The sequence below is a fragment of the Armigeres subalbatus genome, chromosome 2 (genome assembly GCF_024139115.2).
Source record: "Armigeres subalbatus isolate Guangzhou_Male chromosome 2, GZ_Asu_2, whole genome shotgun sequence".
Classification (NCBI taxonomy): domain Eukaryota; kingdom Metazoa; phylum Arthropoda; class Insecta; order Diptera; family Culicidae; genus Armigeres; species Armigeres subalbatus.
Window position 1 is genome coordinate 370,513,374 of NC_085140.1, and position 12,965 is coordinate 370,526,338.

Genomic DNA, 12,965 nt, shown 5'->3' on the forward strand with positions numbered 1-12,965 from the left:
TAAAATGTGCATAAATATTCAATGACTAATATTCAACTGAATATTGACTGTCCAGAGCCGACTATGAATGTGTCTGGAAGTGAACTGACAATTGAAGAAAGGTGGACTTCACCAAAAATTTTCGATTATTTTACACTCTGGCTACAAGCATTCAAAAAATATGTTTAGTTAATTTTACAACTTGAGATGAATTGAATGTTCCGTAGAAATGTATGAGAGGAGTTTCCATTGCTCCCATATAAATTGAACTGCTTTTTTGTTCCATAGAACATTCACACTTAATTTAAATTAACGGGCTCGGTACATGAATTACCGATTTCTCAACAGCTGAGCTCTCGGTAGTCCGCTCAGTAAAAAAGTTCAACATTTTACCGAGTCCTCGGTTATGAAATGTCGATGATGAAATGTCAAATATTACTGACATAATCTGTAAAAATTACCGAGCAGTCGGTAAGAATATACTGAAGAATTTGTAAAAAAAATACAGACCTCGGTTATTCATATTACCATTATAAAAATGTAATTTTCTTCATTGGAAAAATAAATAAAAGACAAACGTTTTCGATCGAAATATGTTTATTATCAAAAATTTATATTTCCGCAGCGTTTTTGAATAAAACCAATCGAATCTATTAAAAAATAGATTTATCCCATATAGTGCCTAGTGCATGTCAGGTTAAGCTGTTCCTTCCATTGCGTTCGGTGCTTGGCCGGGCGAGTGCAATTGAGCGCATCAAGTAATTTGATTGATCACAGAAATGATCAGCTGCATAACTTCCGTTGACTGTATGATTAGGAAAGTGCCGCTTTGTACCAGGCAACATACTGGCTTCTTCTGGTATTGGTCCGCAGACGGACGCTCAACAGATGCGGCAAACTTCCTGAAAATTCAAGAAATCTTATGTTTTGTTGGCAACAGGATGAATCGCTTTTACTTACCGAAATGTCTACTAGCACATTTTGTTTTTCTATTAAAACCACATTAAATTACTGTCGTCGACGGCAGATCCATGACGTTTTGGCATGTTTGGTTTGGTCAGCCAGTCAGTTGCAATTGGCTAGTGAAAATGGCGTGCCAACACGTCATGGGTCATCGGTAGACGACAATAATTACGTGCACAAACTAACTGTTTTAAACTCGAAAAAATTTACAGCACAAGATGGCGTCACATCGAATACGTTATGCGAGTCCCAAACTGACTTCGGCAAAAGTATTACCGTAAGCTCAGCAAAGAATATTCTTTTTACTGATTGCTCGGTATTTTTTTTTTGACAACTACACACAGAGTTTGTTGAACTGAGCAACCCGGTTATCTATTTTACCGATGTCCTGTAAACTACATTACATTGCTGAGATATCGGTATAATTTATTACAAAAATCAGTAAATTCTTCAAAATTAACTGACCTCTCGGTTCAATTTCATGTTTACCGGGTAAAATCAGTAAAAAATATTACCGAGATAAAATTATCGATTTAAGTGTGTTAAAAAACTAGAACGATATAACAGTTCTTGATGTATGTTTGGAGAAAATTTTGAGAAAGTTATTTGAGCCTATAATTAAATGACTAAAACAACTATGAATCTAATAATTCTTTAGTGCTAAAAAATCTGTTAGAAATCTTTGGATAATTTTCCAGATAAAATGCTGGTTCCATTGATCCGTCATCCATCTAAAAATTTTAGATTTTATGGGAATAAAAAATCCAAATTCCGTACTTTTTGAAAATTTCATCTTAAACTTTTGCGTGGGACTATGCAATACGAATCATAAAATTCCTTGAATTGTTTACAAAAGCAATAAACCCACATCTCGAAATCGTCTCAAAAGTATAGAAGTAAGAGTTGGGGGTCCCGTAGCGTAGTTGGCTACACGTTTGCCTTTCAAGCGAATGGTCATGGGTTCGATTCCCAGCCCCTCCTTCAAAACCCTCGTCAGTCGCCGGATGCGCAGCCTATGCGGTGGCGTATCGGGGTGCACGCCTCACCGTCACGGCTGCCTGATGACGACTGACAACTTGTTCTTCTCGGAGGCATTCCATTCCGGAGGCAACGTTACCCAAATAAATGGTAACAGACAATGCAACGATCATTGGATACACGACATGGACAAAACGAACACAATGGACTCACGACGAGATGGACCAGCAACGACAACAACAATGAATAATGGAAAAATCTAAAAATAGATTCTGTGTGGATTCTGGCTGCAGAATACCACAGTAGATCTCGGCACAGTAGCGGTTAAGTAACACAGAGTGCCTACGAAATAAATAAAAGAATAAAAAAACATAGAAGTAAGCTGAGACGAGACCTGCAAAGACGGCTTTCTTTTTCCTTGTTTTGACACTTGTTCTTCTTTTCATCAAAGTTGATCATCAATTCTCAACTGTTTCCTTGAGTGTTTCACCTAAATCCCGGGTAGAATCTTCTGAGCACAATAAACGTGTTTGCAATTTACGAATTTGTAAACTTATTTTTATAAAGATTTTCCTATCGGAAATAAAACATGTATTTATAACTGTTCAATAATAATCTGTCCGGCTATTCTAGAATACTTTTCAAAGTGAAAAAGTACTCGTAAAACAAAATCATTCGGAATACTTTTCGAGGGATACCAATACTTTCACACAAAAAGGTGCTGGTTGCATCTGACAATTCGTGACAGCGCTTGCTGGTTGCAGATGTAGTTACATTTTTCCTCTTTGCAAGTCCCGTCCCAGGAAGTAAGAAGCCGTGTAAAGAGTAGTAAAGAGCTACTTTCCCCGACAGTTTTAGGGTAATATTTCTTTATAGTTGTTTTACATACTTGAAATATTATTTCTTCATTCTCCGTGCCCACAGGTTTACAGTTCGGAAAACGTGTCACGGGATTTAATCCCATGTTTTTTCAAAGGGGCGACAATTTCGTTTTCCGTACCCAAACCCTTTGAATCCTGCCCCTTCAAAAATGCATGGGAATTTTGACGAATTTTGACAAACATCGCATGAATATTCAAAACATAGAATGACATAGTCAGACGACTACTCCACGAACTCATTCATTTGACTGTCACTGAATGTGTTTACTATGTGCAGAAAAAAAACATAATTAGCATTGTTTATGTTGATGTTTACCGCTGAAAGTGCCTCGCAGATGAAAATCAGATTCAGTCCTGTGTGATAAATCACTTTACTTATTTGAGACGTGATCAGATTTCAGATAATTTATCAATTTGTAAAATGTGCATAAATATTCAATGACTAATATTCAACTGAATATTGACTGTCCAGAGCCGACTATGAATGTGTCGGAAGTGAACTGACAAATGAAGAAAAATGGACTTCACTAGAAATTTTCGATTATTTTACACTCTGATCTAAAGGCCACCTTACACCTCGGGAATTTGATCCGCGAATTTTTTCCCCATGTATTTTTGCATATGCGATGTTTTCGGAATTTGGGCACGGAAAATAAAAATCCCAGCCCCCTTTAAAATACACGGGGACCAAATTCCGGCGGAAAATTTTCCCGAGGTGTAAGGTAGCCTTAAAGGTAGCCTCACACCTCGGGAATTTGGTCCGCGGATTTTTTACCCATGTATTTTAACATATGCGATGTTTTCGGGATTTGGACACGGAAAATCAAAATCCGGGTCTCATTTAAAATGCACGGAGACCAAAATCCGCCGGAATTTTTTTCCGAGAAATCATCGCATATGCAAAAATGCATGGGGAAAAAATCCGCGGACCAAATTCCCGAGGTGTAAGGTGGTCTTTAAGGTGGCCTTAAAGGTAGCCTCACACCTCGGGAATTTGTTCCGCGGATTTTTTCCCCATGTATTTTTGCATATGCGATGTTTTCGGGATTTGGGCACGGACACTCAAAATGGGAAATTTTCCCGAGGTGTAAGGTAGCCTTTAGGAAGAACAATTACTTTATTTGCTTTATTTTTTTTATTTATTGTTTGAAAAAGAATATTTTCTCAACGACTCCCGAATCTAATGAACGACTAAGAATACTAAGAATTGAGGTGGTCAATCGCAAAGGAGTGTAAGTAACAAAATCCTAGTTTTGAGAAAAACGGGTGCAAATGTTTTTAATAATTTTTCGTTTTATACTAATTGTATGGAAGTTCAAAACGCTACTTATTCTCCATGATTTTTCACATTTATTATAAACAACGTACAAGCTATATCAACATATTGCCGCAAAGCGCTAAAACCAAAGCAGTTTTTGCTATAGTCAATTTTGATCAAAATGTCACTTACACCCCTCTGCTGCTAGCCCGTAATTGTTTCCCTATCTTTTCTTTTTTAAAACGCCAATTTTACTCGCAAATAAAATTTCGGTGAATGAAAAAATGAGGGAAGGCAATAATACTCAATGAGATTTTGTTTCCTCAAATTAATTAGACTTCTATATAAACAAGAGTAGGGATTCTATATTGAGACTTGAGAGATAAGAGAATACTTTTCCAGCCGATTTAGAAACGATGTTATTTTCTTGAAAATATGCTGCCAGTACCGCAGCGCGAAATGTTGGAGTACAGCGGTTACATACAGTGGTTGATTTGTTTACTTGTCATAAGACGAGTTTGTGCTATTTCATTTAATTCCACTACTTCATTGTACCTTTGACATATACGTATTTCGACCTCAACAGTAAAGTAGTCTTCAGTGTCTCGTACTTGATTTGGTTTTCCGTTTTTTAATTAGATGATCTCCATGTGGCCTCGTGTATGTGCTTTCTTCGTACTGCCATTCCGCGGGAGGCTAACCGGTACGATCACCGGTCGGTACATTTCCTTTCTTCCTACCTGAGCATTCATGTTGCCGAAGACTTTCTCGTCATCGGGTTTCCCTTCGTGTCGGCACTGCATGTTGATGATGCTATAGTTGAAGAAATGGCATTTTCTCCTCAGCTGCATATTCTTGTTCTAATTGGCTGCCATCCAATTGAGCGTGCCCAGCTCTACGAAGCCGGTTCCCAGCTCTTTTTTTGTGCCACAGCTCTGGTAGAAGGTAGCGATGCCCGCTTTTCCACACTTTCTGTCCGGTTCAGCAAATTTCCGGCAGCGCCACGACTTCAAAGTGGCGGGGTGGTAATTCATCTCTAAATCTAGGATATCTAGCGACTTGCAGTTCCATGTTCCAAGATCTCAAACGTTATCGTCGCCTGGGTCTGTGTCGATTATCTCGATCTCTTATTTCGTTCGTGATTTGCGGTCTTCTTCTTCTTCTTTTTATTATTTTTTCTTCTACTTCTTTCTTCTTCTTCTACTTCTTCTTCTTCTTCATTTTCTTCTTCTTCTTCTATGACTCCACATTCCAACTGGAACTTGGCCTGCTTTTCAAATTAATATTCTATTAGCATTTCCTAAGTTGCTAACACGAAATTAGCATAATGTTAACGTATATTAGCTATGACAATTCCTTTTTACTTTGTGCCAATATCGCGCCAGTATTGTCGGATAGTGCATTGTACGCTAGAATTAGCAAATATGTAAACGGGCCATAACAGTGAGGTGGAAAGGAAAAATAGATGCACTTCGGAACGGATTCGCAACATGCAAGTGTACAGGGTGTTCACTAAGTTCGAATACACTTTCAAAAAATGTTTAAAAGTTTAGTTTTTAAATTATTTCTTTTCCCAGTTGCATTTCATTGGAAGTGTTGTTTATAAGGAACGTTTGTAACATTTCTTTTGGAATGACCTCTATTTTATACTTCTTCACGAGTTTTAAACGTTTCTAAAACCCATCGCAACCGGCATGCACGATTTGCATGGGCATTTCGTTCCAGATTTTGAGAATTACGTCTTGAACTGGTCCAAGTTACTGACCTTGTATTCGTACAACTTTAACATAATAAAGGACCAAACAAAAAAGTTAAGAGGGTTCAAATCCGGGAAGCTGGGAGGTCGCAAAGTTTTGTCCAAAAAGTCGATGAAATTGTCCCCATATTAGGCTAAAATCGCAATTTCCGTGTATAAAGGGTTATCGTCCTATTGGAACACGTAGGGCTCATCTCCGTCTTAGCACCGGGCCACTGGGGGCATCAATCGTCCCCAAAACCTCAGTTTTGTAGTACGCCGCAATGATTTTGACATTCAAAAACGGCTATTTATGATGCCCTATTACATTTTCAACACGCGTAATAAACAAACAACAAGTTTCAGAATGTCAACACCACACACATCCGATAGCGTATATATATACAGATATATACCGCTAACGCTGACACCAATACTAATACAGAATATGTACATTGGGCTTACAAACACAATGATCAAACATTTGTATTCGAACTTATTGAATACCCTGTAAAGACTGGACTGACAAAATGATGATGAAATTCGTTAGTCTCGTCTAGAGGTGTTCCCAGAAAATGATCGTTTTTTGATTAGCTTCGATTGTAATCTTAAAATCCTCTAGAGGCAACATGCTGTTTTAATTTTAAAGGTCTTCAGCAATTTCCATAGTAATTTTTAATCAGGTTAATTTTGATGGACATTGGTGCATCGAACTCTCTCCTGCCCATATCGCGATTGTAACTGATCAGAGCGGAAGAAAAACTGTGTCACCATCCCTAAAATTATTTTATTTTGTTAGAAAAAACAATTCAACCAGAACCGGAACCATAAAATGAAGTTAAAAGAAAATCAAACAAGGAGCAAGGGAACCGGAATCAGTAGCATGAATAAAAAATGTCCCTGTCAACCTCTCAACTCCCACACAGTATCACATTGAGCATACCTGATGCTGCCTAATATAGAATTGGACTGGGTAAATTGGTCGTATCAGATATTTATATTTTGAAGATACCATCAGGAGGAATAGAACGATAAACCCAAAATAAATGGTGTCTTATAATGTTTATTTGCCTTTTTCGCGAAAAATGTGTCGTCGTTTCTTCGAGGGTTATCTGTGTTAATCTGAAACGGAAAACCGTGGAAGTTATGCGAGCATTGCTGCTGTGAATCTTTTTTACATCTTACCTACATTAGATTTCATCTTCCATGGCTACTCTCATCTTCAATAACTGTTTACTCAGTTTCCTTATTTCATTGTTTTTGGATTTTGATTGAACATGATCGACCATTGATTGAAATCCAAACTTATGACATTGAATGGCGTATAGAACCAAAAATGTGGGATCTTAGATAATGATGAAAGAGCCATTACAGCATCACTACTAAAGAGCAAACAGACGAAGAACCAGCAACCAGCACAGTAACCTTAGATTGATAGATCCTCAGAAAAGTATTTGTAATTCTGAATTCAATTTCACCTGCCTAAACTTTTTCCGTATTTCAATTTCGCCACGGCTTCAGATATCAAAAGGGCAATTATTGTCACGATTTAAAAGTGCTTGTCAATCTAATCGCTTCTTAGTGTTCCAAAAGTTACCACTTCTCAAACGATATCCTAAATGCCCCAAATGTATCTAACAAACAAATTCATAACTTTTTTATTTGTTTCAAACGATGGGAACAAAAGCTTTGCTTCTGGTAGTTTTCTTGGAATATATGTTTGCCACACGTTAAATTCTTCCGAAATGAGAATGGGGAAATGGTTGAAAAGCACCACTTGATTTTTTCATTGACTTTTTACAATATGAATATCAAAATGATTTCCTGGTTTATGTACACTTTCATTATTTATTTATTGCATTTGAATAGACACGTGTATTTCTCCCCCAATTTTAAATCAATCTTCAGTCCCTTGTACTTAACTGAACCTCAAGACACTGCCGTAATTTTCACTAAATTGTTCCGAAATTATTTTTTATTCATCAAAATATTGGGAATTGTCGTCACGTATTTTAATTATAGAGCAACTTTTCCCGTTGAACCATTTCCACTCACTTTTCCCCATTGGTAGATACTAGACATGTTTATACTCGCCACACCTATAGGAAGGTGCCAGAAACAAAAGCATCATCATGACGGTGACAATCTTTCCAAATACAGCATCCAACCAACAATCTAAGGCCGCTTTAACAAAAACTTTCCGATGGTATTTTGTTTTTCTTTTGTGTTCACCAGACAGCTTTTGTTGTTTGATTGCGTCAGGAAGAAAAAAGCGGCGTGGATTTCCCATTTTCCGTTCCAGCTCCCACGTTCCCACGCGTCAATACCTTCTTGGTACACTGGTGCACTGATTTCCTGACTTCTTTGAAATGGTTGAGTGTTTTCCGTGATGGATCGTGTATGCGGAAAAAAAAGTTTTTTTTTCTATTGTTCTTAGTAAGAACAACCAAGCTCGTTTAATCCTTTGCGATGCTCTACCGAGAAGGATGAATAATGTGTGAAAATGGCAGCAAAGATGAGAAAATTGCTTATATGCCATAACTAAGCATAAAATGTCAATAATGAAAAGTACCATAAACTGACTTTACATTAATTGTAACAGAAACTGTATGATATACCGACCAATAGTGGACCGTCTAGGCATATTTTGCATAATACATAATATAAACATTTGCATAATACAAACATTTTTATATGATACAAACATTCTAATGATTTATTTACATGCACTGTTTATTTGAGTTTTTTATGTATGCATTGTGAAGGGGAGATGCAGAACTTGTAATTCGATATCACGCGAGATTAATATGTTGAAAATTACGTTAAAAGGGGTCCACTATTGGGTAGTTTACTAGTCTAGTCTTCCTTATTTCCTAATAATAATCTCTATTACGCCGATACAAATATTTAAAAACTGTATTGTGTATAACGATATTAAATCTAATAGTGTGATAAATGTGTGACAAATTAGATTAATATGAGAATGGAATCTTGTCGAAAATACACCTTGCTTGTCATCACATTTATGACGAAAATGTGAACCACTGACTGTTGCATAATAGGCTAAAGGCTTGGAAAAGCTCATAAATTGTAACGAAAATAAAGAATAAATTAACTTGTTCTCTGCTCCGCAGTATTCATTTTTATCGCTACCCATTGTTTGGTATCCCAAATGAGGTTCAAAACCAATAAAAATCGATTCCCCATGTACATATATTTCATCGATAACGATCAGTATAGGAAGATGAATTAAATCATAATGATTTATATGCGTGACATGAAAGGAATAACTGAAACAATGCTGTGGAGAGGAGAATGCGTACTTGAAATACCGCGAGCTGGATACAACCAGCATATTTTCCTTTCGAACGTTCAAACCATGATACAATAGAACGATTTTAGTAAATGTGGTTTTTAATTACGATGATGCCTTTCTCGTGCATCATAAAATGTATTAAAAAAATCACATTAGAAAGGCCAAAAAAGCACTTTAGGAGAATAGATGACATGTTTTCTATCATTTTGCATGTTTTTGGCATTAATTAATACGCATTGCCACCATAATTGAAAAAAATAGCCCTCCTTCGGAAAACATAATGATTTTTCAACAATTCCGAGATGCAATGTCCGATCGTGCTAATTTTCAATAGCATACAATGGGGCCGCATTCCCCGTTGAATGCAACTTGTTGCGAGTAAATGCTAAGTTCCAAAAATTGATTGATTTTCTGTTAAGTTAATGTGACATAATGCCAATTGAAGGATTTTTTATCATGAGATTATTGAAACAGCACAAGCGAATACTCTGGTGGATGCAATTTTGTCAGATCCTCTACAATTTAACAAATGCCTTGCAGCTCAAATCTAGACTTCTCATTGAACTTGTTCTTTGTTGTTTTATGACCCCATAAACTTAACTTTCCATCTCTAACAGGAGTCTGTCTGCTGCATTGCACCGTAACTACCCTGGGGAAAATTGGTTTAATAAATTTCTGAAACTTCCACTTCTCGAAATATAAACTTTGTTTTTATATTCTTCATCTTCCGATGATATCAACGCAAACTTTCTTTATCTCATCGTCTTATGCTCTCTTTCTCTTTTCCCCCCACCCCCCACAGGTAATGTGTGTTCAGTACTGGCCACCCAACCGGGAAAAGGAGGAAATCTACGGTGACATCCACATCACAGTGCAGACCGAAGAAGAGTTAGCTAATTTTCACATAAGAACGTTTAGGTTATTCAAAGTGAACAAAAGCAACGTAAGTGCTCTCGACGGCGCCGCCGCGTCCGGTAGAATGTGTATTGTGTAGTCCTTCCAACTGCAAGCCTTTCCCATGTGCTCTCATCCAGTTCACCATACGCTTCGTAATTTGTGTTATATCTTCATTTGTGTGCCAGTGTGATTCATATGGCGAGTGACATCCTCCTACATCAACTACCCACTATCATCATCCAGCAGGTACCGGACCAGCAAGCAACGCAGAAACTGTTAGTGAAGTAGGTACGAGGTGGCATTCTCGGCTAATGCCGGGGAGATGAGGACAAGGAGCCGGATCATATGTGCAAATGTGACGGGGGCTGTCTGTCGGGATGAACATATCCAACTACTTATGTGCATTCCGGAAAATTTTCAACAATATGGAACTTTCGGTATTCTTGCTGGACTTTAGGTTCGTCTGTTTGTAAGACAATGTTTGAAGAAGGTAGAAGTTTTCTTTTCTGACACTATGCAAAATTCCGGGCTGGTTCGCCCCAGGGGAGATTGGGTTCAAGATTTTGCTACTCATAGCCTTGTTGGGAGAAAGTTTCGCGTCACTACCAAGTTAGTAACTACCAACAGAACTATAACAATTTCCGCCCAAGTTTGTCTTAGTTTACAACGTTTACACTGCCCTCTCAGTAGCATTCGTCGTGTGAATAATTCATTATATGTTAAGCTCCTGCACCCAATTTTTCAGGAAGTGTAATCACATTCGGGTATGGGTACATTCATCTGTTTGCTTTTTGTACTCCGATGCGTCCCAGTCAGCAGGTAATTGACACATGATTCGGCTGTTATATATCAATTTTACATATCGAAGGAATGTTCACTCAACTCCATAAATTGAAATTGATTGCAAGCACTGGGAGTATTCGAGAGACGGGTGCTTATGACCATCTTTGGCGGTGTGCAAGAAGACGATGTGTGGCGGCGAAGGATGAACCACGCCCAGCTCTACAACAAACCCAGCATCCAGAAGGTAGCTAAAGCCGGAAAGCTACGATGGGCAGGGCATGTTGCAACAATGCAACAATGGTCAGCAATCCTGTAAAGATGATATTCGCTTCCTATCCGGCAGGCGCAAGAAGGCGTGGAGCGCAGCGAGCGACCGGGTGCAGAAAGACTTGGCTAGCGTGGGCGCATTCGAGGATAGAGAGATGTGACCTCGGTATTTTGACGTCAAATTGTTGATTCAGTGTTATCTGATTAGATGTAAGCTAAATTAATTGAATAATGAGTTCAAATTGCAAATGAATCACAATTTTTGGCAGCGCTTTGATGCGAAATTCGCGAAGTTTGGAATTTCTTACGATCTGGTTTAGTAGTATGAAACATATCCCTTTAATCGCACGGCGTATGTCTAAATTCTGGGGGCAGCAGGGAAAATCTACAAGGACTTGACGATCCATCTCCATGCCAACTGCGAATTGTAATGCCTGTCTAGAATGTGGTGGGGTTTGACAGTGGGCTTCTATAAAAAACTGTATGTATTCGCTTACATCAGCTTACATCTAGACAGATAACACTGAATCAACAATTTGACGCCACAATACACGGTTCAAGGCCGCATCTCTCCATCCTCGAATGCGCCCCACGCTCGCCAAGTATCCGCATACAGGCACCTAATCAAAAAATGGAAAAGCAAATCGACCACGTTCTAATCGACGGTAAATACTTCTCCGACATCACGAACGTCCGCACTTACCGCAGTGTGAATATTGAATCCACTACCTCGTAACAGTATGCCTGCACTCAAAGTTCTCGACGGTGTACAACACGCGTCGAAGTCGTTCGCCGCTGCTAAACATTGGGCGGCTACAAGACGCGCGTGCTCCCCAGGTTCATTATCATACCGCCACCGTTGTCTGCCTCATTGCCTTCAGGTGCTCTTCGTTGTGCTGCGTAGCCCAAGACTATGCACTAGTAACGCTCGAAAGTTCTGTGAGAAGTAAAACCGTTCATGTAAACCGTGTAAGGACATAAATGGGAACCTTCTTATGAACGAGCGTGAGGTGACCCAAGCAAAGCTTGAGAGCAAATCGATAACTTGTTTTGATGTTGTGAAATCGCCGAATATGATTACTTAATTTGATATCTTTTTGGTCGTTTTAACGGTTGAAATAACAAAATGTACAGCAGAAAAATCTTACTGTGACATCAAATGGAAAACTATTCCTGCTATCGATGAGAGCAAATCGAAAACTTATTTTGATATTGGTTTCGATAACAAAATAAGTACTCAGTTTGATGTCAGATCATACAATTTAGAAATCAACAGCAAAATTAGATCAAAATATGTAATCAATCATGATGATTCATATTTGAAAACAAATTATGATTTCAATTTGCTCATGCTCTCATTATGTTTTCAGACTTTGCTCGGGGATACAAAAGTAGTAGCAGCACTACGAAGAGCACCTGAAAGCAAAGTGGAAGATAACGGTTTCGGTATGATAATTAACCATAGCACGCGCGCAGAACATACGTCTTCCGGCACCGGATCTCCAGGAAATCCAGGAGGAGATCAGCCGGCTGAAAAACAAAAAGTCCCTGGGGTTGACCAACTACCTAGAGTGCTGTTTAACCACGGTGGTTAGTCACTGGGGGTCTCCAGTAGCCTTGCGAGCAAAGTCGTAGGATTCCCAATGCGGAGATGGAAAGTTCGATTCTCGGTCCGGTCTAGGATGTTTTCGGGTTGAAAACATTCTCGACACCCTGGTCATAGTGTATCCATTGTACTTGCCACACAAGATACATACTCATGCAATGGCGGGCATAGAAAAGCTTTCAATTAATAACTGAGGGAATGCTAATAGAATACAAAAAGCAGGCCAAGTTCCAGTTGGAATGTAGAGCCATTGAAGAAAAAGAAGAAATCACTGGCTAGAGTACTGCATTGAGTAAATGCCA

General features: G+C 38.5%; 1 protein-coding gene across 5 annotated transcripts in view; it reads left to right on the forward strand.

Moving 5' to 3' along the window:
* Nucleotides 1–12,965, forward strand: part of LOC134213062 (receptor-type tyrosine-protein phosphatase kappa) — a 436,242-nt gene that overhangs the window by 381,239 nt on the left and 42,038 nt on the right. For all 5 annotated transcript variants that reach the window (XR_009979392.1, XR_009979395.1, XR_009979394.1 and 2 more), the window contains one exon: nt 9,913–10,053. Coding sequence is in view for 1 of the 5 variants with exons in the window: in XM_062691596.1 (XP_062547580.1) it covers nt 9,913–10,053 (141 nt within the window). In the remaining 4 variants the exon portion in view is untranslated. The remainder of the gene's footprint in view (nt 1–9,912; nt 10,054–12,965) is intronic.